Source organism: Myotis daubentonii, chromosome 3 (assembly GCF_963259705.1).
Source record: "Myotis daubentonii chromosome 3, mMyoDau2.1, whole genome shotgun sequence".
In the NCBI taxonomy this organism is placed as follows: Eukaryota; Metazoa; Chordata; class Mammalia; order Chiroptera; family Vespertilionidae; genus Myotis; species Myotis daubentonii.
In genome coordinates, this window is record NC_081842.1 from 29053195 (window position 1) to 29078423 (window position 25229).

Here is a 25229-nt window from a genome sequence, read left to right on the forward strand (position 1 = left end):
AAAGCAGTCAGTTAACATGATTACTAAGAAAACATTTAACATGCTGTCAAATTATTTATCATATTACCTGTTATTCCAGAAAGGTCACAGCCACCACTAAATATTTCTGTTACGTTCAAAGAATACAAAGCTTCTTTGAAGTCCAATTTTTGTTCCACTTTAAATCTGTTTAAAAAAAGAAAGAAAGAAACACTGTCTGCATTTGCTACTTCCATTTTTTTTTCATCTATAAAGTGGTTGACTTAGAAGAAATTATATTGTGAAATCTTCTGTTTGCATTACCCCAGTTACATTTCTTCACATTTCCACCATATTTCCCCTGCTCCACTCAGCCATTCTGGGTTACTAATAACTTCTTTTCCAGATAAATGGTTGGTGGGAAGGAGGAAGAGAACACCCTACTTTTTGAGTAACAATTACCCAACTCAACATGGTGAGCATTTTAAGTTTTCAATAGCTTAGCTCATTCCCTACAAGTTTGAAGGTTCCCCTCCAGCAACCATCTACACTCAGGTGTTTTTCCCACCATCCAAGACTCTTCCTGGCAGATGGCCACGATGTGATGAGAGGAGGACAGGAGTCGACAATCCTTGGAGGAAATTGCTGGCTACTGAGGTGCAGCAAGGCCTTAGTCACCTATTTTCCTCCTCCCCATCCATTGTCATAATTGAGGTGACTTCCTTCTGTTGTGAACTCACCTAATATCTTTTCAATAGGCCCAGTAAGTGGTGTAAAACATTGAAAGGGAACAAAATATCTTCCAAATGAAATAAAAGATAAAAATTATAGGAGAAAAACAAAAATGCCCACTACTGCTGATTCCTGGCGGCACCCTGGGAGGCCAAGAGAGGCCTCAACCCACTCAGGTCCTTATCAGGGAATGAGAAGGAATTGACCAGCATGATAGGAAGATTCAGCAAAGCACAGGAAGTTTATTAAAGCGACAGATCACACTCGAGAAGTGAGGGTGGGCGACCTCGGGGAATGAAGAGCACCAATGGGTCTGGGCAGAAGGTCTTTATTAAACGTGGGCCTGGGTGGTCCTCTGCTTCTGAAGCTGGTTGCCAGCGGGAATCACACTGGTCTCTCCTCTCCAGCAATTTCTTTTTGGTCCTCCCAATGAGAGGAGATTGGGGAGAAGGAAGCAGGGAAACAGGTGGTCTGTGAAGGTCCTGTCTGTGATGTTCCAGATAAGAGGGAGAAGGGGAGGGCTGGAGCTTGAGGCTTTTGTTCCCTGTTCTAACTTCCCTGCCTTGCTTCCAAAGCAGGGCCATAAGTTAGGACTCCAGATTCAGCTCACCTCTCCAAGCTGATGTAAAGAGGGACCTGACACAGAGAATCTCAAAGACTCTTTTAAGCACAGAGACATGATTCCAAGTCAACAGCAATCACTGAACCTCACGTTGGCATTTTAATAATAATAATCCTATATAATAAAAGCCTAGTATGCAAATTTTCCCCTCAACCAAAAACTGGGAGTTCGACCGCTCGCTATGACATGCACTGACCACCAGGGGGCCACACAGAACATGATGGGAATTGGCAACGCTGTGCTGGCAGCAGGCGGCAGTGGAGGCACTGCTGGCCTCCATGGGCCCCGACGAGAGTGGGACCATGGCAGGATGGTAGAACAGGTGAGTGGGTGGTGCCAGGCCAAGGCGCGAGCAAGCGGGAGCCAAGTGGGGCCAGATCATCCTGCAGAGGGCAACCAGCAGCAGTGGCTGAGAGCAGGGCCACCGCCCAGCTCCCAGGTGCTGAGGGAGAAAAGGCAGATAGAAATATTAAAATATTTCTTCTAATTATTTTCCTTTCGATGTGCATGAGTCCGTGCACTGGGCCACTAGTAATACTACTACTACTACTACTACTACTACTAATAATAATAATAATGATAATAATAATAATAATAATAATAATAATAATAAATAACTAATACTCACTGACATTATAGATGCTCAAAGCATCAATTTGCATTTGAAAACCAGGTTGGAAAATTTGTTTATGAAAGAAAAGAGTGTGAAGTCCTCAAACAGGGAGCTTTGAATATTCCTACATCAGCCAAATTCCCAGACAACTCCTGCCCATGTTGTTCTGTCTGAGCATTGTTCGGCCCTGATGAGCATTTCCCCGTGTTCTCAGGTTTGGATACAGACACAACTGCCCAAGCACAGGATTCTTGCTTAGCTAACAGGTAGGCCACATCTGGGGCTAGAAATTAACTTGAGCAGTCAGTCTAATTAGATCATTGTTTTAATTGCCAAATACTGAACGAACAAGCTTCCTAATTATAAATTTTCAAAACAATGAATATGCTGTGGCAGAAATGTATTAGACCTAAATTATTTCTGGTAAAATATTGTGCACTTTTGGAAGATGTTAACTCATACCAAACCCTAGCTCACTGGCAATGGGCACAACAGGCGCGTTCAAACCTACTGATAATGAACATAGCTTCTTTTATACCGTTTTCAGCTTCTTTCTCTGAACTTCCAACTAGGAAAGATAATAAGCAGGATAATGGTTTTGAGGGTTTGTTTGTTTTGCTTTGCTTCATTATCACACTCTATTTTTAAACTGAATGGAGCATGGGCTTCTAAAAGGCAGAGAATAAATGTTCCACCTACAAATTGACTGGTTTTTTTTTTTTATAATAACACTAGTACTGCAAGACATATTACAAGTTCCAATAATGCCTAATTATCACCACAGTCATTTAAGGAACAGTCCTGCTCATAATATAGTCCAATGAAACCTACAGCAATAGAAACCCACTTAACCATTTAATCTACAACCAATTTCTAATTATCCATAATTATTAGAGCCATGAATAGCCATATGTAAAGTAGCACTTCCATTAATATAGTTTATAGTTTTTAATCTTCACATAAACCCCAGGAAGTTAGCATTATTATTCCCATTATTATTCCTATCTTCACTAATAAAAGAGAAAAATGGTAATTGGCGTACGACGATACCCTTTTCATTGGCTAATCAGGGCTATATGCAAATTAACTGCCAACTATGATTGGCAGTTAACTGCCAACTATGATTGGCAGTTAACTGCCAACTAAGATTGGCAGTTAACTGCCAACAAGATGGCGGTTAATTTGCATATGTAGGCACAATGCAGGGAGGCGAAAGGGAAAGCAGGAAGAAGCCCCCTGCCACTGACAGTGATCAGAAACCCAGGGGGGAGCTAAGAGCTGGGGGGCAGGGCAAAGGCGGCCCCAGGGCCGCCTTTGCCCTGCCCCCCAGCCATGATCGGAGAATCAGGCGCCTTTTCCGCCCTGGCCAGTGATAGCAGGAAGTAGGGGTGGAGCCAGCGATGGGAGCTGGGCACAGTCGAAGCTGGCAGTCCCGGGAGCTAGGGGTCCCTTGCCTGGGCCTAAAGCGGAGCCCACAATCGCGGGGCCGCTGCAGCTGCGGGTCCCCGCTGCCCGGGCCGGATGCCTCAGCCAGAGGCGTTAGGCCTGGGCAGGGGCGGAGCCTGCAATGCGGGGAGCTGGGGGTCCCCTGCCCAGGCCTGACACCTCTGCCGGAGGCCTCAGGCCTGGCCAAGGGGCCGATCCGGTGATTGGTGATCGGAGGGTGATGAGGGTCAACTCCTCTGGCCGAGGCATCAGGCCTGGGCGGGGGGTGGAGCTGGGGATTGGGGGGATATGATGGTCCCCTTGCCCAGGCCTGAAGCCTGGGTCAGAGGCGTCAGGCTTGGGCGGGGGGTAGAACAAGTGATCAGAGGGAGATGGGGGTCCCCTGCCCAGGCATGATTCCTGGGCCAGAGGCCTCAGGCCTGGGCGGGGGCCAGAGCCAGTGATCGGGGGGAGATGGGGGTCCCCTGTCCAAGCCTGACACCTCTGGCGGAGGCGTCAGGCCTGGGCAAGGGGCTGATCAGGCAATCGGAGGGGTCTGGGGGTCAACGCCTGAGGGCTCCCAGTATGTGAGAGGGGGCAGGCTGGGCTGAGGGACACTCCCCCCCCCCACACACACACCCCCAGTGCACGAATTTCGTGCACCGGGCCCCTAGTTAACATATAAAAAAGTGAAGGTTTGAGAAGATTGATTTTCAGGTTCAAGGTCAGGAGAGGAGACAGAGGTAAGATTCAAACTCAGGTCCATTCCAAGTCAAAGCTAATGTCATAACTCTCATTGCCTTCTAAAAATATATATAATTCAAAATCATAATATATATATATATATATATATATATATATATATATATATATTAGTATATATGTAGTTAACTGTGCATGTGGTTTCATTTTCCCTTTTCCTTGATCTTCCTCTAAACTTGTCAGAAGAATACAGCTAAAGTAAAAGAATGGCAAAAGATTGGATAGACAATAAAAAACTAAATAATCATGAAATGAATGTTTTAGCATACATAAGCAATATCTGTTTGCTTACAAGACATAAATTGATGGCCAAATGCAATCATTGTGCTTAAAGGGGTCTTACCCAGGTAAAAGCTGCAGAAAAGAGAAAAAGCACGTGAGAATTTCTGTTTTGAGATGGATTCACTCCTGTCTACAGGCCCTACTGTGGATTGGTATTGTGCTTTCCTTTTCGTACAAAGCTTTATACCCAGGACTCTTGTTTAATGAAAAAAAGCCTTGGTTGGGTCTCCTTTACCATCCCTAGCCTTATTTTTTGGAAGCCCAGCTTTGAGATAGTGGACTTGATTCATCCTTGGAATGTTCAGTCTTAGAAGCAAGCAACCCAAAATTTAAAGCTGCACACAAGGATAAAAATTTAGTACAATCCTTGACAATGGTGAACCTGGACTATTGTGTCAGTACATAGCAGTTTCTGGTCCCTCTCTAATCAATTACCTTGAAGGGTGTGTGTGTGTGTGTGTGTGTGTGTGTGTGTGTGTGTGTGTGTGTGTGAAAAACTCTATTAGTCTCAGGGTTAAATTAAAAATACGTTCCATTACATATAAAACTTATCTGGACAAAGTTTAATGTAAGCTTGGACCTCCAATTTGTTTCCATGTCCAATAGATTAAAGTAAATGAACATTTTGTAATCACTACTGCAGCTGGTCATGACATCTCTATTCTCATATCCAGCCTCATTTTCCCTGAGTTCACTTTCTCTCACCCACACACAATTCACATTCACCATCTTACAGATCCACAGCTGGCCACGCCTGGGACTGATTTCTAGCTCAGCAAGAATATGATACTTCATGTCCTATGGTAAGAATGCTCTCTTTTCAAAAGTCTCCTTGCACTGCTGCTCCACATCTTTTATCTTGTTGCTCATTCTACCAGTGATCATTTGCTCTGTTCTGTGCTCTCCCTCATGGCTGCCTCGCATTACACTTGTTTTCTGACTCTTGCAATTTCGGCTCTGCTATTTGTTAGCTATGTACCCACAGGCAAGGGGTGTCCCTTATCTATAACCTGAATATCAAAATAGATCTCTATCCAATTTATTGTGGGGAATGAATGAGATATGGTAAAAGGAGAAGCATTTTGAACAGTGTTGACACTGCAATAGATGCTCTATAAAAGTTAAAATTGAGTGAGAATAACAATAAAAACAATAAGAGTTAATAATGAGTACTAACATTTTTTTTACACATTATCTTATACTAGAGGCTCAAGGCATGTAATTAGTGCAAGGGCCTTGGCACGAATTACATGCCTAGCAGCCCCAGCTTCATCTGGAAGGTCGTTTGGCTGTCCGGTCTAATTAGCATAGTATGCTTTTTTGTTTTTTTATTATTATTATTTTTATTATTAGTTAAGATATTACAAATGTATCCTCATCCTAGCATAGTATGCTTTTATTATTATAGATAATCTTAACATCAACCTTAAAAAGCATATATTATCATTATCACTTTTAATAATAAAAAATATTAGGTAAGGTAATTAAATTTATATAGTTAGAAGGTTTCAAAACTCTTGATCTTCAATATTATGTTCTATTTTCCATGAACTGGTTTCAAAAGTTGAGAAAAGATATTGTGAGATGCCACATCAGTAAATATTTTTTTAAAAAATACCTCTCAGAAATAGTATTACTATTGTTTAGTTATTAGTATACTTTTGAATAGAACTATATATAGTATTTAACAAGTTTAAATAACTGGACTTCCAAAATGACAACTATGAAAATTCTCCCAAGGAAATACATACATAACTGTATATACATATACTTGCTAATAATTTCAAGGTCCTTAAGGACTCTCTAAAGTCCCAGTGCACTCCAGAAGTCCATGGTGTCCAGTTAAAGACTGCTACAAAAGAGCAAGAAGTCACAATCCTCTCATTTTCCTAGTAAGTCAAGCTTGGAAACTCAACACATTCTTACCCATATCTAGTTAGTCACACACTCCAGTGTCTTTCTTCTCCACCAATTCCTTACTATTCCCAGTGAAGATGCCCCCTTTAAACATTCACTACTCAGTTCCCAAATCATTGCAATAGGTTTTTTTACTGATCTTTTGGGCTTCAGTCCCTACCTCTTTGCCATATCCTGAACATAACTACTATTCAGATTAAAGCAACATGCGTTCATTGAACAGCTACTATTTTTCAAATGTATGCTTTGTGCTGGGGTCACAGAAAGAAACTATTCATAGCTCCTGACCTCAAGAAGTCTACAGTCCAGTGAGGAAGACAAACAAATATAACTGCTATGCAGAAATGAACACAAGGAACAGGGAGAACTTTTCCCACCAGGGAGAAAGGAAGATGCTGTGGGATCTTGCATGAAGAGATCAGAAAAGCTTTCGAAAACTCAAACTTTGTTTTAAGGACACATAGTAGCGATCCAGAAAAATGGAGGTAGGGGTAGGGGTGGTAGAGAGTTGGGAAAGAGTTCAGACAAGCTATTCAGCATGAACAAAACTATCCCTCTAAAACACTGCCTTAATACTCCATTATCCTACTTGGAAATTTTCAGTAACTCCTCATTACATGCAGGGCTTACCCATCTTGATTCTTCTAAAGCCCAGCTCAAGTTCTTCCTCTGTCATGAAGTTTTTGTTTACAATTCCAGTTTCTAGTGCTTCTTCTCCCCTCTTCTCCCTCCTTTTTAATAAACCTCCTGGTGCTTATTGATTATACCATTTCTTTTAGAATTTGCTGTGCATTGCTGCATATTGTTAGTAAATTTCTCATGCAAATCCTTCATGACTCCATCTATCATCTTATGGATAGGCAACATCTTGGCATCTGTCCTAGTTCCATGTCTAGAGTGCTGTCCCAATTAATCTGTGCTTCTGGACAGGAGATAAATTTTCTAACAAGTAGCAGAATAATAAGACTGTAAGGCTGTGAGCCAACAAGCATGGGAACTTATCCCATCTCCTAACACTTAGTCAAATGTCAATCAATTTATTTTTTGAATGACTAAGTTTATCTCTGAAATACAAGATATAACCAAGTCAGAATATAGAACCACAGCATTAAGTATCCTATATAATAAAAGGCTAATATGCAAATAGACCTAACAGCAGAACAACCAAACAACTGAACAACCGAACAACCATTCGCTATGACATGCGCTGACTACCGGGGGGTGCTTGTGGAACATGGTGGGCATTGGCAGCAGGCGGCAGAGCACAGAACATGGCAGGCACTGGCAGTGGCAGGATGGTGGAGCAGGTGAGCGGGGGCACCAGACCATGGCGGGTCACCAGTCGCTATCATCTGGGCAAGCCTCTAGTGGTTACTGAAAATTCTTTGTTCCCATGTGCTGCGGTCCCACCTGGCACTCATACCTGCTGCCCGTGCTGGCACCATTCCCACCCGCTGCTGGCACTGGAGCTGCTGCTCGCACCTGCTGAAGGCACCTGGCGCTGGTCCAGCTTGGTCAGTGCTGTCAATGTGTGCAAGTGGTGGCTGCAGGCCCCGAGTGCCCCTGAGGGCTTCTCCACCTCCCCCTACTCCTGAGGGGCTATCGATCGGGGCAGCAGCCACTGCTTGCACTGGCTGATGGTGCCAGCCCCAATTGCTCCACGCCATCAGCGGGTGCAAGCAGAGCCAGCACTGTCAGTGCATGGAAGCAGTGGTGGTGGTGGGAGCGGGGCTGCCAGCAGACTGGGGACCAGGGCCTGTTGAAGGAGGGGCAAGGTGGGGGTGCAGAGGATGGGCTGAGACCCACCCCTGTGTCCACCGCAGCCTCACAGCCCACAGTTCCTTTCAAGGTGCACGAATTCATGCACTGGGCCCCTAGTTAAAATATAAATGCTAAATATTTTACAAAGTTAAACTGCTATGTAGATGAAAGTTACTTGTTTATTTACCTTACATGCATGTATTAAATGATCACTTTTGCCCATACACATAATCATAAAAACACATACAGAGAAGAATCTGACATAACTCAAATGTATGTTAGACTCTTCAACCTGAGGAAATTTGACTATTAATGTTTATAGGATCTTATATTATATTCAGACAAAGAAAGATGATTATTTTAGCTGCTATCCAATTGCAGAATAATGTCCAAAATTAGATATCTGGTGTGTTACTCATAATAAACACTAGAAAATACCCTAGTACCTTTTAGACTACATCTTGTTGCTCTTGATTCTTAACTAGTATCATCAAAAAAGGAAAGAAGTGTTTCTTAAACAGTAACTAGTCACTCACATGCTCCTTCCTACTATTACTTATATACAAGTATTTATAGATTAACTTTTCTCTCTTTAGCATTTACTAAATTTTGCTACCAAAGAGGCTTTATTTTGACTTAGAATAACAGTATTTATTATAGCTGGTGTTATGGGCTGAACTGTGTCCCCTCTTTATATGTTGACTCTCTAATCCCTGGCACCTTATAATGTGACCTCGTTTGGAAATAGGGCCATTGCAGATGCAATTAGTTAGGTTATATCAGACTGGAATAGAGCAGGCCCTTAGTCTATTATGATTGGAGTCTTTATAAGAAAGGAGAATGCCACAGGAAGAGGGATGACCACGTGATGACAGGCATCTATAAGCAGAACAACAGCAAAGATGATGAGTCACCACCAGAAGCTGAGAAGCAAGGAAGGATTGTACAGAATTTCAGAGAGAGCATGGCCCAGTAAACACCTTGATGTTGGCCCTCTAATCTCCAGAACTGTGAGAGAATAAGTTTCTGTTGTTTTAAGCCATCTTGTTTGTGGTAATTTGTTACAAGAGCTCAAGCAAACATATCTGATTAAATTGTTTCAGTTTTACCTAAATCTTCATTAGTTTGAAACCATAATGCATCCATTCAGATATAAAAGAACCACAGCACTAAGTAATAAAATATAAAATTGTCAGTCTACTCAAAAGTATTTACTGAGCCTGTGTAGGGAATCAGAACAGAGGTTGGAGAGAGAAATTCAGATTTAAAAGACATGATAATAAAGGACAAATAAAAAAGAGAGAAAAACATTGAAAATAAAACTCAGATACACATTCTTTGAGAGCAGAAAGAAAAAGGGGGAAGATAGGGAGCAGGAAACTTTTACAGAGAGAGAAAAATAAATAGAATAGTGCCACAAAGGTTAAAAAAATATTTTCAAGAAAAGCAGAATGGTTAATAATATTTGAATCAAGAGCCCAGAGTTAGGATGAGAAAATAGGCTATGTCTTACTCCAGGACATTATAAAAGGTAGAAGGAGAGATGATTAGCAAAGACAGACACATTTTGAGGTAAAGGGTAGAGTGGTGAGTTTGTATGATGATCTGCTTTCTTTAAAAAACAGGAAGTTGAGACATATGTTTCTTGTAAGAGAAATCACATAAAGTAGTGCATGTAGATAGAATAATGGTAAAATTTTGATGTGGTGTGGGTGTTAGAAAAGTCTTATAAATGTGGAGTCCCAAGTCCCAGCCTTGGTGAGGCCAGAAGTGACTGCTTTCTGGGTTTTGCTAAACAAAATCAGTAGCTGAGCAGCAGCAGTGGTTTTTTAGTGGATTCAAGATTGAGACTGGTTGGGGAGAGAATTGAGAGCGATAAAGACCTGAGGACAAAAACAATAAAAATGGTTGGTGAGAGAATGGTTGAAATAACTAGGTGGATCTTGATTAAGTGGAAAAGAAGAGAAAGCCAAGAGGTTTAAGAGACCAAGTGGCAGGAAGAAGGGCACACAGACCATGCAAGCTTTGATGAGTCTGAAGAAAAAAAAATTACATATATATATATATATATCTCCCTAATATGCAAATAGACCTAACGGCAGAACAACCACCAAACAACCGAATAACTGAACAACCAGTCGCTATGAAGTGCACTGACCACCAGGGGGCACGTGTGGAACATGGCGAGCATCGGCTTCAGGCGGCAGAGCACAGAACATGGTGGGCGTCGGCCACAATGGGATGGTAAAGCAGGTGAGCAGGGGCTCCAGACCAAGGTGGGGTGCTGGTCACTGTCATCGGGACAAGCCTCTGCTGGTTACTGAAAATTCTTTGCTCCAGTGCAGCGCCGTCCTGCCCAGCACTCACACCTGCTGCCGGCACTGGCTCCGCTTGCATCTGCTGCCAGTGCCAGAGCCACCACTTACACCTGCTGCCGGCACCCGGCACCAGCCCCGAATGCTTGGCACTGTCAGCAGGTGCAAGCAGCGGCTGCTGGCCCCAATCGCCCCTGAGGGCCTCTCCACCTCCCCATGCTCCTGAGGGGTGATTGGGGCAGCAGCCACTGCTCCCACCCACTGACGGCGCCAGCCCCAATTGCTCTGTGCAATCAGTGGGGGGCTGGCACCATCAGCACGTGGAAGCAATGGCGACAGGAGCGGGGCTGCCAGTAGACAGGGGACCCAGGGCTTTGGTGAGAGGGGCCAGGTGGGGACAGAAGGGATGGGCAGAGACCTGCCCCTGTGCCCACCGCAGCCTCGCTGCCCACAGTTCCTTTCAAGGTGCATGAATTCGTGCACTGGGCCCCTAGTTAGAAAAAAAGGACAGGTTATAGTCTATTAGACATCTGTTTCTTTAAAAATTAAGAGTATAAATTAATTTATTTGGACACATCTTATCTCTGAAATCTCTCCTGTCTCCTAGAAGTATAATATTGAGACACTAGAGGCCCAGTGCATAAAATTCATGCACTGGAAGGGTCCCTAACAGCTGCTGGCTGCCAGCTGGGTACTCCCTCCCTTCCCCCAGCTGGCCCTTCCCCCTGGTTGAACTCCCAGATGGTCGAAGGGAGAGTTTGTATACTATGCATTTATTATATAGGATTATTGCTTACTGAGCATGCCTTTGCAATTTCCATTTTGTACTGACTATGTAAAACTGACCTAGGAGTCTGGGTATAACTCAATGACTGTTAGAGCATTGTCTGTCAAAGGTGATTTAGCATGTCTTTTATTTATATAGTATCCTAAGTGTTTATTTTTCTTAAACATAATAGAAGATAAATATTTTAAATTCTAATCATGGAAAAAATGAGAAAAAATAACTTTGTATAATAAAAGAATAATAATTGCTTTTAATCCTAGCATTCTAGTTTGAAGAGTTACATTTCTTCATCCCTTTGAGAGAATAATGGGGCACTTAAACTCAGTCCTCCTCATGACAAAGCAATGCTGGCAATGTGCAGACCTAACTTTATATCCATAACATGGAGTAATACTTCCACTTGCATCTTCCTTTTCACTTCTGTCTATAGTCTTTCCAAGCATTTATTATCGCTGAGCTGACTGACTGAATTCAAATTCCTCCATAAGTGAAAACATAAGAACCAGAATAATAAAATATTACCAACCTAGGAAGGCTTATTTCCACTTCCTCTTCTTGCATCTCAGAAAACCATTTCAAGATTAGATCGGCAGTAATTTGTTTTTCCATGTCTTCTATGCTCACCTCTTCTGCAGGAAGTATAATGATTAAACTGAACTCATCACCTTTATAAGGTAATTCCAAAACCTGGTACTTCATGGAGGATTCAGAAAAATAACCTGCAATAGAGAAAATAAAATATGAAATATACTTGGCAATTCCCAAAGCCATGCTTTCAGTGGTTCTCAATCTTCCTAATGCCACGACCTTTTAATACAGTTCCTCATGTTGTGGTGATTCCCAACCATAAAATTATTTTCGTTGCTACTTCATAACTATAATTTTGCTACTGTAATGAATCGGAATGTAAATATCTGATATGCAGGATGTATTTTCATTGTTCGCGACCCACAGGTTGAGAACCGCTGCTAGAGGGTGATTCCCCATATTACCGTATTTTGTTCTCAAAAGAGCCTTCATCATTGGAATTTTGACTGTTGCACCATCTTTCTTAGTGAAATTCATCAGCTCTGTGCCCTCTTTTTTGAATTTTTGTTTCCAATCCCCCTTGAAATAAATAGCATTCACCAGGATAAGCCGAGTCAGAGGGCCAAATTCCTCCCCTGAAAACATGCCTTTAATTTTTCCTGTAAAGGGAGTGGAAGAAGAGGCAGGAAGAAATATGCAAAAACTTAGTGGAAATGCTTTAATCAAATTAAAACAAATATTTATTTTGCAGATCACTTGTGAACAGGGTGCTTCTTACCTAAACATAGCAATTTTGAAGATAAAGAGGAGCACTATTAAATATTGTACTTAGAAATAGCTAAAAACAGGATTTCACTGGGAAACATGAGATACAGATCGTCTTAGGCAAATTTGAACTGACCTAGTAATGAACTCTCTTTAGAAAGATTATTTCTGTAATTTGCTTTGCAGACAGAAAGAGCAAAAACTCAGTATCCCTTCCCACATGGCTACTGGTATTTTCAAAGTTTATTTCGAGATTCACCAGTAGGTTAATCAGAATTACTAAGGTAATGGTACACTCAATCTTCTACTCTTGCAGCTACAGTCACTGACTATTGGAAGAGACAAGTACGGAGCTGCCAGAATGATTTTCTGTCCAAAAAACAGAAATGAATATTTTAAACTTATGAGACCAAAGCATGATTGGGTGCCATGGGGCTGCCTGGGGATGTGGACACAGCTCACCACACCCTTCTCATGTTTTCAACTTATAGTTCCCTAAATGAGGCTTCCCGTAAAGAATATAGTAGCATCTTACACTATCACAATTTTTATAGCAGAATAAATAAGCAAAGAAACAGACTGTTGTACATTGAGGACCAGATGTATGCTTGTCACTACACACACAATAATACTGAAATTTTAATAACATCTTCATTTTAAATGAGAGATAGCTTAGAACCTGTTAAAACTTGAACTCAGATGTATAACTTTAAACTTGTGTTCTTTCTACTGTGCCATGTTGTAGACCCTTTGGAAATTTTGCTAAATTTTTAAATTTGTGTTTAATTTAAAATTAAGATTACCATATTTATAATAGGACTACCAATATTTATTGTTAAACATTAACACATCCAATGAAGATGTATTAGTTATTTACAGTATATGTGGGGGTGGAAGCATTTAGGATTGACAGATCTAATATCTGGCCAAAGATATCATTCCTGTTGTCATACTTTAAAAACCTATATTTTAACAAAAATTATGATTAAAATTATTCCATTAAGAATTCCACAAATAGGTGTCTTTTTTTTTAAAAAAAAAAGTATCTGTGTACTTTTCAAAGCAGCTCACAATTTCTCTCTCGGTTTTACAACTGAGTATTAATTTGAATAGCAGGGAAGAGAAATAAGAGATTTACCCCTCTTGGCTAGTTTAGTAGGAAAATATTCAACCTTTGTTTACTTTAAGATATTAAAACCCATGAATACAATGTCAAATAATGATTTTATGAAAATGGGAAACTTTACCATCTGTTTTGCTTTCTACCCAGGCACTTATTGTCTCTGCACAAGCCTTTGCATTCTGAAAGTCCACCAGTTTTATGGCACTCTGAAAAAATTTCTCGTTGCCATGGAGATACTGTTCTTTCACAGTGAATCCTTCTTGAAGGTAGAGGGCATTGGCAAGATTAAATGTAAATTCTTGTTTTTTCTTTGAGATGGCAGAGAAAAATGACTTCAGTGCAGAAAATTCTTCTCCTAAAAAATAATTACAATGTATACTGACATATTGAAAACATAAAAACAACAGCTTTTCAGCTTTGCTTCTAAGCAATCTGATTCATATAACTACTTTTATGCACCCTTAGGTATAACTAATAATCCTTTCTAATTTAGTATAAATATTTTAAGCATTTCTCTCCTAGAATATGCCTTTCCTAGAGAAATCAGCTCTTAATAGTAAAAAAACATAATGTCTGTGTAAAATTAAAATTTGTGTAAAACAAGAATACACATTTAAATAGTCTGAAGGAAATGCTTTATAATTAAATTTAATTTATTTTTAGTTGTTGGAAATTTATATTTAGAACTTCATTTTTTGCATGATATGTGATATTTATAAAAGGAAAATGCTAATGGATGCTGATGGGGGGTATGACAGTGATTAGAATTCTCTTCAATGTTACTTTTATTTCAGCTTAAGAATTACTCCCTTATGAACAACTGTACCTGTCCAAGATTTGAAATTTACTAGGCAACCCATATAATTATCTCTAGAGTTGCATAATGATCAGAATTGCCTATATCTTCAGGTTCAAGAATCTGTATACTTTGGTTTTCTACATGAACAATAAAAACCTTTAACCATCCCAACTATAACTACTAACCAAATGAGTCCATCAGAATCAGCTAAGACTCACCAGTGGCTTATTATTTATTTTTCGTTGGATCATCCTGACCACAGTGTTGTCAGGAAGGTGTATGTGCCTATGAGAGTATTCTGTGATTTTTGCTCAGTGGCTTCCTATTCATTACCAAAGGGTCCCAATATTTTTCATTCCCTTCTGCCTTCATCCTGAAACTCCATCATGTAGTCTGGGAACTGTATTTCAAACCAAAGGCTTATTCAGGGCCTCTGTTATATTTTCAGTTAAATACAGAAAATACCATTTTTATAGTGTTAAAGTTGGATATATATAATTCGTTTCTATTGAAGCAACATAGATAGTTTGCCATTGTAAGAATGCCCATTGGATAAAGAGATTTAAAAATTATTACTGAAAGGAACTTCTCAGTGTCTACTGGACCATAGGCATGTGTGTGTATGTTTGTGTGTGTATGTTTGCATGTGTGTGTGTATGTGTGCATGTAAACCACTTATCAGCCCATAGGGCATCTTTGTGTGAATAGGGACAGATGCCTTTTCTGCAGGGCTATAACCCCATGGCCTTTTATCTTGTCCAGCTGAGTGGAGGCTACATTTCAGTCCCTACTTGCCTCTCTTTGCTCCTCTCTTGTGTAGGTACAGGCTACACCACCACACAGGGGGCTCTGGAAAGTATATTACATTATATTTCAAACTATAATTCCCCATTTATGAACACAGACATGAAAGATTTTAGATATGAAAACTTCATCTGAAGAATTTGGGTAATTCTCTACGACCCTGGAATGTCTTACATAAAGAAGGGAAAAAAGTTCATCTATTTTCCTTGCTTATGCAGTGATTTCAGATGCAATCATTTCTTGTTATTTGAAGCCAAGCAAAATGTCTCAATAGCCAGGAGGCTACAAAAAAGACTTCCTGAGTGAAGGCATGAGAGCTTCTCTAAAAGAATTAAGGTAAAAAATAAAGTGGCAAAATTTGAAACCAGTCTTCAGGAACTTGTTCTTCATCTTTAAAGGAATGGGGCGGGGGGGGGGGGGGCAGGGGGAGAGGAGAAAGTAAGAAAAAAATACTTCCAGCTCATTTGTCAGAGCAACTAGATTTATGTCATGTACTTAAGGTCCAAGACTGTGTGACAAACAGTCAGCTGCCCTTTGATAAATCACTGGACTCAGAAGTCAATAAAAATCTGTCAGCAAGTAGTACAAGTTTGGAGGAGAATATAAAGTTATCTGCAGTACAAATTTGACTTAATTTACAGTTTAATAACCTCTTTCAGCATAGAAAAAAAGAACACATATTCATGGCTCCTAATAAGCTATGAAAACAAGTTTAATTTCTAAAATAGAGCCACAGAAAACCTACAAGCCATAGGGTGAATATGACTTTTAGTTTGATTGTACCAGACCTCCAGAAAATGTTCTAAACTTTAGTACATGTTTACTTCTCTTGCTATGAAGGGCCCAAAGGCCAATTGTGAATGCAATGTGACAGATCCAAAGATGAAAACAAAGAGGGTTATGGGATTGTAGATTATTTTAGCCAAAAGGGCCATATAAATCATCTCATCCAAAGTCCTATTTTTCTAGTGAGGAATCTAAAATCCAGAGAGATATAGAAACTTGAGAGGTGCCAAGTCCCAAGGTCATTTGATTGCAGAGCTGAGTCAGGAATTCATGCCTACTGTCTGGTTCCATAACGCTCTTGTAATAAAGAAGCACCTTCATATTAGTCTTTGATTAGTAAGCAAAATTATTACAGGCAGAGAAAACTGCAGCATTGTCAGTGGTTCAGTAAAATGGGGAAGGTAAATTCTGGGCAGATGTCTTGGCAATGGGGCAAAGGAGAACCGAGGACACTGAGAGCCCCCGTGGGAGTGGATGCCCATCTGTAGAATAAGTGGGGTGTTCATGTGAAACAGATTGCAGCATAAAAAGTGAACTATAGACTGATTCAACAGAGTGCATCTTTTGATAACCACTGGGAATGAAAGGCAGGGCCAGGGCTAAGATGAGTGGATGAAACACTTTCCTTGAGAATAAAATTGAAGGAGATGCCAACAAACTCAATAATTAAGATAAATAATACCTTATTGTAATGTATAGCTTAGAAATTAGTATTGATTTAAATAAATTCATGATGAGCAAAATAATAAAAACTGTAAATAAAGACAGGATCATTATTAGTGATATTTCTTTCTGCCTTGGGTTCCAATATGGCTGTTCCAGGAACTACCTTCCTACGTGTCACACTCTTCCCGTGTCCTTAGTGCCATTTTGTTCTTCTTTCTCCAGACCCCATTGACATTATATATATTATTGATTTCAGAGAGGAAAGGAGAGGGAAAGAGAGACAGAAACATCAGTGATGAGAATCACTGATCGGCTGCCTCCTGCACGCCCCCTACTTGGGGTCAAGCCCACAACTGAGGCATGTGCCCTTGACCAGAATCAAACCCAGGACCTTTCAGTTCACAGGCTGACGCTCTATCCACTGAGCAAAACCGGCTAGGGCCCCCATAAACATTTTATCCACCTTCTTGCACTCTCACTGCTTTCTCCTTAATTCTGTCTCTTTTTTCTTTACTCCTTTTTATTTTTCAAACCTTTACCCTTTGGGGCTGATCTTCCTTTTCTTTTTGCAGCTTTCTTCCATCAGTGCCCCCTTCCCTCCCTTAACAAAGCATAACTGAAAACAAGCTTGGTACATCTTATTATATGTGTTAAAATGTTAATGCTTAATTGTCCATTAATATTCTTCCAAAAAATACAGGAATTTTTATTATTGTTCTTATGATCTATAACCTCCCTGAATCATTTCCAGAATTAGTTCTGGGCAAGTTACTTAACATTCCTTTGCCTTAGTGTCCATCAGTGTTATGTCTACCTCTCAAAATAATTGTGAAAATTAAATGAGACCATGTAGATCAAGCATATAAAACAGTGACAGCTAATATATATACATATATGTGTTTGATAGTGCCATCATTATTACTATAATTATTATCACATTCACAATCCTGAGTTGTTAGAACATCTGTGTTTCTCTGTAAGATTAAACCCATTTAAAATAATTTAGATTTTTGGAGGCTCTAATTTACTAATTCCTCACGGAATCAACTTTACATATCTTCATAAATGTTCTATTAACCTTCCAAAGCAGTATCATGTGATTCAAATGTTTCTGGGACTGTGTAGTGGGATTTGCTGAAATTAATATAGACAGCCAAGACTAAATCTGAAACGTAGTGGCTTCCTTTTACATTATTCACAAAGGGAAACTATTGCAATTAACTTGACTCTCACCAATTTCTTTTTTCCTTTGTTTAAAATGATGCAAATGAAACCTTGTAAAGAAGAAAAACAAATTCCTCAATAGAACTGTTCTGTGCTAAGGCAATATACTGAAATTAGTTGTGGTGAATAAAGTCCCAAATCAAAGACCCGGGTGTTTCCTCTAATGTTCATGACATATTATCTGACAGAGATTCAAAAGTTTAAAATTAGAATTATTACAGAAATTGAAAGTACAAGGTAGCCAGGGAAATGGGGTGCCAGCACTAAAAGTTAGGTACACTAATGCAGATAAACCTTTGGGAGACTCCAAAACAACAACCACACACATGTACAAAGGCCTCTGAAAGGTGTTTTTGTGTGTGTGTGTTTTTTTCCCAACTTTTCTTTAAAAAGTATTAACTAAAGAAACTTTTAAAATGTATACATTAATGCTTTTTCTTGGTCTCATTTAAGTGCAAAGGTTAAATTTTACTTAGAAAACTAATTTTAAAAAGCTAATGAGATAGAGATAAACACAAAGATTTCTGGGTGAGGATGCTCATTGAAGCATTTTTATAGGAGAAGTATTGGAAACAACCTAATGAAGAAGGGTTGAGTAAGTAATGATATGTCTTTAAGAGGCAATAAAAGGCAACAATAAAAAATTATATTCTGAAGCAGTTGCACACTATGAGAAAATGATCACAACATAGTAAGCGATAATGGAATAGTATTTATGTGTACACTAGAGGCCCAGTGCATGAATTTGTGCATGGATAGGGTTCCTCAGCCTAATCAGTGATCAGGGGCAATTAGGGCCGACCAGAGATGTCTTGCCCAGTCCCAATCAGGGCCCATTTGGGCTGGTTGGCTGGGGGGAGGGACCGAAGGAGGTTGGCCGGCTGCAGGAGATTGGCTGGCCGTGGGAGGTTGGCTGTGGGAGCGCACTGACCACCAGGGTACAGCTCCTGCATTGAGTGTCTGCCCCCTGGTGGTCAGTGCATGTCATAACTACCGTCTAGTCATCTGGTCGTAATGGTCACTTAGGCTTTTATATATATAGATATACATGTATGGGTACATATATGCATATACACAAACACACATATACACAAAACTTATTCTCAGCTAATTAAAGCTATCTAAAATAGGGCAGAATAAAATAATCAGATATACTAGTACTCACAATTTTATATCTGTATAGAATTAATTTCTTAATAAATTATTTTTGTAATGTTTTTATTAGGAAACAATTATTAATGAATGGGTATTGTTTACATTATAATTGCCCATTTTATTATAAATTTATACTTTTTGCAACATTTTTTATTTGTTAAAGTTATATGACCATGAACTTCTCTCTAATATTTTAAAAATAAATTGGGCCAGATCTCATCTAGTACAAATAATCATATGCAAGAATCTTACCAGTTGAGGTTTCCTGAACTTTTAAAGTTTGTCTTATCTGCTGGTATGCTTTTCCTTTTGCTCCCAGTTGTACCATTCCAAGAATCAAAGTTGTTCCAAGTGGGGAAAATACAATGTTGTCCTTTTGAGATGAACAAACAGCTTGATAAAGATCCACTGCAAATTCAGTATTTCTCTGAGCCAAGGGTTTTGAGGCTTGACTTCCAGAAAAAGTCAATAGGAGAATCCACACGATCTTAAACATTTTGACCTCTGTGCATTAATTCAAAACTTATTAGCTTTCAAAGTAACCAGAGTTTATCATCTCACACTCAAAGAAACTTCCTACCTATTAGAATTTTCTGTCTTATTAGGACAAATTACCCCAAAAGCGTTTTACTAAGTATCATCTATTAAGAAGAATAGGCCATGTGCTAATGGTTTTTTTAATATTCCTTTAAGAACCAGTTCAACATATATAGCAGTTTCTTAAAATCAAAAGAAGAATTATGATTCTGGGGCAGTATCAATATAGTAGTACTATTTTTAAATGGATATATGATACACTTTTTCTATATATTCCCATGGTTTTACATAGAATACTTGTAACTCTGACATCAAGGGAACCTTCTGTCCAAACTACTCTATAGATCAAAAACAGAAATGGAATAAAAAAATGAACACACTCCCATGTGGTTTTAGACCTATAATATTAAAAAGTTAATGTATTCTAAACAATTAAATAATTTGGCTAACTTTTTACAACAGTAAAAGTTATGAAATTTGTAGAGCGAAATACCCCAAAACCCACATGTAATTTTCCAAAGGGAGAAAAGAAAACTCTGAAAACTATAAACAAAATTATGACCAAATATAAATGGTACATCAATAGAAAAAGAGAGCAACATTTTTTAAAAAATCAAAGAACAATTTGACAAATAACAAAGTAAGAAACCTGCAATTGAAAACTATAACCGAGTCACAACAACACTAATGACACCTTATTAAAGTGCTCTCCACTAAAATTGCAGAAAATTCAACCCTGAGTACATCTAGAGCAGAGTGAGTTCTTGCAATTTTGCCAGAGACTTGGAGGGAAACTGACACTGAAGGTCTTTTAAATTTTACTAACACTATTTTTTCCCTACAAATAATACATTTGAGTAGTCCTTAATAATTCCTAGTCAAATAGATTACTAGGAAGTAATTTTTATTGGAGGTAAAGATAAAAGCCTTTGGAATACTGTGTTGTTAAACTTAAATAATTGAAGAACTATATTTCTAGAGTGTTTTATAGACCATCAGGGAGGTCACCATGACCCACAAGTGAGTTAAAAGTCACCAAGTGGTAATCTATTAGGCACATCTTTATGTTCTTGATTTGTTTTAGAATGATAAACACTATTATGAAGGATGTATTTTTACCTTTATAGTTAAATCAGGAAGTTATCCTTTCATTGTTATTAATAATCTTAATAACTAAAATATACATTCTTTGAGCATCAATTTCTCATAGAAAATTTCTAGGTACTTAGTAAATTATAATCATTAATATCACTGTTATATATAAAGATTACCAATAGTCAAATATTCTCCAAAGCTAAGCTGCAGAGTCATTATCCAGATATTTCAAATTATTTTCTAATTTATATAGGTAAACTTTACATGCTTAGGTATAGAATTTGCAAAGAAAAAAGAGCTCTAAGTTCAATCCAAAGAATTGTTAGAAAATAATGTTTTGTTAAACTAAAAATATACATATATATATCCCATCAAGCAAATACTTTATCAAGGATTAGATTGGTACCTAAGGTTGTTAGTAGTAGTGCAACAATAGTAAAAGCTAACAGAAAGTAAATTTCTGCATATCACTTTCTAATATATTCACTATCTCAGAAGATTTCTGTCCAAAATATTAGTTTGTAGATATGTAGTCACAATGTTATCAGTACTTTTAAGTCACCAAGTGGTAATCCATTAGGCACATCTTTATGTTCTTGATTTGTTTTAGAATGATAAACACTATTATGAAGGATGTATTTTTACCTTTATAGTTAAATCAGGAAGTTATCCTTTCATTGTTATTAATAATCTTAATAACTAAAATATACATTCTTTGAGCATCAATTTCTCATAGAAAATTTCTAGGTACTTAGTAAATTATAAGCTCACACAAAATGCTGATTTTAAAAATTGACTTACCTCAGTGGCTTTTGGATCGTATCTCATTAGAAATCACAAAGTACTAACGAACTAAACAAACTGACGAATAGTCCTATAAGAATGCAATATTCAAATTTATAGTGACATATTTTAAGGAGAATAAAAGTAATGCATTAACTTGACAAACTTAAATAATATCTACTAAAGTGAATTGAAATATTAGTCTTATCCTATTAAACACTCACAATTAATATTATTGTATATATACTTCATTCAAGAGCTATTTAATTTTAAGGTACTTACTCAAAATTTGCTTCTGATCGTTCACGGTTATGTTATGTCTGCTGCGAAACACTAGTACATGGGACACCTGACTGGTCAAGGCCAACTCTATTTATCTTGAATGTTCCTAGATTAATTCCTCTAAAACCAAAGCAGGTGTTCACCACATTTGAATGAAAGGTCTGATATGATCAGGTTAATGATCAATGATAAAATATGCAAGAACTAAGAGAGAAAGCAATACTAGAATTTTAAAAGATCATGAAGTTTATATGATTATTTCACTTCTGTTATAATAAGTAGAAGCAGAATTTGGAAGAATGTGCCAGTGCCTGTAAATTTGCTAGTAATTAGCTCTTTTTGCTTCTCATACGAATCCTACATCAGAATACCAATGTATTCTATCATAAATATTTCCGAATACCTATGACAAAAAGAATAAAGCTGAATCAAGTCCAGAATTCAGAGAGACAAATTACTGCTGCATTTAGAGCTCTCAACAATTCATCAAATTATACAATAGAGGAATTTCCTATGGATAGAAGGCCCATTTGAATCCTTAGGGAAAAATTTGAATATTAAAGAAATATAATCTTTATGTTGAACAAAAAGACCAGATTAAGATTATAGATTTACCAAATTACATCAAGATATTACTATTAAACATAAGTAATTTGATAGTTAACATTGGTGTTATATTTACCAGTATGTGCTCTTAACATTTTACATGATTTTTTCTACAAACAGTTCATTAATAAAAAGTGGATGCGTAATTGAATAGGTTTTGATCTCATTGTTCTAGTTCAAATCAATAACGTCAATGGCAATCAGATATTAAATAAGTGGCCTCTGAGAAGAGGAGTGGAAAATTTGTTTCAGTTACCATTAAACAAATATTTACTATTGATTACTAAATGTAATATTACTTCTGATAAAGCTATGAAAAATAAGTAAAATGAGTGTATATGCCTTTAAAGGATTTTTTGTAAAAAAAGCTTTTTCAAGGATCCCATTAGCATCTTTCAGTGTCCTAGGGCTATAGCTTAATATCAGGCTTGAGAAGCCTGATGACCGATGTCAGTCATAGTATTTAATTTACTAAAATGTTTAATTGCCCATCTAAGCATCTCTGAATGTTTTCTAAATGTTGGGTTGCTCTAATATCACTTACTCTGATATAAGCAAGCTCATTTGCAGCTTTTAATATAACACTGTTAGAGGTTGTTTTCCAAAATCACAGTTATGCAACATAAGAACACAATCATTCTTCTGTTCTACTCTGCAATTCATAAATAATAAATCCGAATGTCTAAGACTATCATTCAATCAGTGCTTTTCTACCCGTGCAGTGACACCAGCAAACATCCATCACAAGTACACTTGGTTACCAAATTACTGTGTCTACTGTGTTCAGGTCATAATGTGACTTGCCCAGGAACAGGCCATTATTTCTCCTTCCAATGACAGAGACAGACACTCAGTCTTAGTAAGATCATTTAATGAAGTTGTTCTGTAAGGACCTTATGTTAGAGCAGTTCAAGCAGACTGTCCATTTTCCTTTCTTTTAGGGAGTAAAAAGCAGCCGCCACGAATTTCTCCTCCCTAGTTTAAGCTTTTTTAATAAGACAATAAAGATACCACAATTGTCCTTAAAATATTACTGCAAACCTTTAAATATTTTTATAAATCTGTTTCTTCTGTAACTCAATTTTGCACCTAGAACATTGGGGGAAAAATAATAGGAAGGGGTTACAGGTTCAATCTCATTATCCTTCTAATTAGCATTTAGTAGCATTTTGTAGTTTTTTAAAGTAAACATGTATTTAATTCCAAACTTTAAAAAAACACACAATCAAGTGTTTTGATTAATAAATAAAGGACTTAAAAGTTAATTTTTTCATTGATTAATTTCAGGTATTTTTCCCCTCTGCCAGTTTGCTCTATGTATATTTTGTGTGATAAGAGGGAAATGTTCTGAAAAGATAACAGGTTAAATTATATTTAGTGTAAATCTTTATATAACAAACAAAATAGCCTACTGAAAAGTATGGGACATCATTTTTTAAAGAACTCTTTTTATTGATTTTAGAAAGAGGAAGGCAATGAGAGAGAGAGAGAGAGAGAGAGAGAGAGAGAGAGAGAGAGAGAGAGAGACATTGAAAGGTTGCCTCCCCACCATATGTGTCCTGATTGGGGAATCCTGTGCCCGACAGAGAATCTAACCTGCAGCCCTTCAGGCGGGTGCTCCACCCAATTGAGCCACCCGAGCCAGGGTTGGCACATCCTATTTTAATGTGACAAGTTCTTTTCACTGTAGAAAAATGAGTCTTAAATAATTAAACCTAAATGTTAATTTCAGAAATAGCATATAAAGTCTTCAGTTCTTTTAACATTTGATAAGTGAGACCCTGCTACCAGCTTAACATAGCTAAATGCTGTAAGCTGTAAAAGAGTAAGACATAATTAAATGTTGTCGTTGCTTTTTCTTTTTGCGTATGTTTTGTTCTTAAGTATTAGAAACAGTAACATTAAAAGATACTTTCATACTTTTCAAAACTCTTTTCTCATTAAATATACTTGTGAGATAGCTCCTCTTCATTCTTTTTATACAAAAAACACCAAATTAGGGTTTAGAGATACACACAGCTTGGTGCTTTGCACATGCAATCGGCTATAGAGAGATCTATCTATATCAACCACACAATTTCAGACTAATAACTTCAACCAAAGTATTCTCTAGGGGTAGAGAAAGTAAAATATGTCTAGTAAAATAATTTCTAAATTATTCTAGAAAAACTAAGGGGCTCATTCAACCATTGTTTAATAGACCATGACATTTTATGTGCTTTCACTTCAGAAAGATGATGGCAGGAGAAGATGGTTCTATTTATTTGTGTATACCTGGCATCTAAAACAGTCCCTTGCATATGCCTTCAACAATTGGATGGATGGATGGATGGATGGATGGATGGATGGATGGATGGATGGATGGGGAAATGAGTCTTTGCAAACTATTTGGTACCCGTATTACATGTCCTTAACATCTCAATATTCCTTTAAATTTCTGGAAATGTGGCTCAATCTTCACTCCACTATATTGTCAGCAATATATGACTCATAAATCATATGCTCAAAGTTTGAAATGATGAATTGTCTGATCAAATCTCCCAACCAGTGGAAGAATTCTCTGCAATATGCCTGTGTGTGTTATTCAGCCTCTTTCTGAACATCTCAAAGAATCCTCTGCCCCAAGGCAACATTTTCATTTTCAAAAAATAATTTACATTGAAATACTTTTAAGTTAACAGAAAAGTGCTGATACAATACAAAGAACTACTATCTCCCACGCTTCTCTCTCAGTTTCCCCAGTTGACATTTCACCACATGTGTACTCTATCTATATAACTAATTTTTATCTACCCATCCACCTATCTTTATAATATGTTTGTATGTGGATACATATATGCGGTGTGTTGAGTGTATGTGTATAAATATGTACATATACACATTATAATTTATATTTTTAACC

General features: G+C 37.9%; 1 protein-coding gene across 2 annotated transcripts in view; it reads right to left on the reverse strand.

Moving 5' to 3' along the window:
• Window positions 1–21836, reverse strand: part of SERPINI2 (serpin family I member 2) — a 34916-nt gene extending 13080 nt beyond the window's left edge. Inside the window, exons 1-6 of one of the 2 annotated variants that reach the window (XM_059685971.1) lie at window positions 21722–21836; window positions 19277–19528; window positions 13715–13945; window positions 12167–12361; window positions 11701–11893; window positions 68–165 (exon numbers count right to left, since the gene is read on the reverse strand). In XM_059685971.1, coding sequence (XP_059541954.1) covers window positions 68–165; window positions 11701–11893; window positions 12167–12361; window positions 13715–13945; window positions 19277–19520 — 961 coding nt within the window. In that variant the 5' untranslated portion in view covers window positions 19521–19528; window positions 21722–21836. Of the gene's footprint in view, window positions 1–67; window positions 166–11700; window positions 11894–12166; window positions 12362–13714; window positions 13946–19276; window positions 19529–21663; window positions 21692–21721 lie in introns of those variants that run through there. The other variant, XM_059685972.1, reaches the window with a different exon arrangement.
• Between the last annotated feature and the right edge of the window lie 3393 nt (window positions 21837–25229).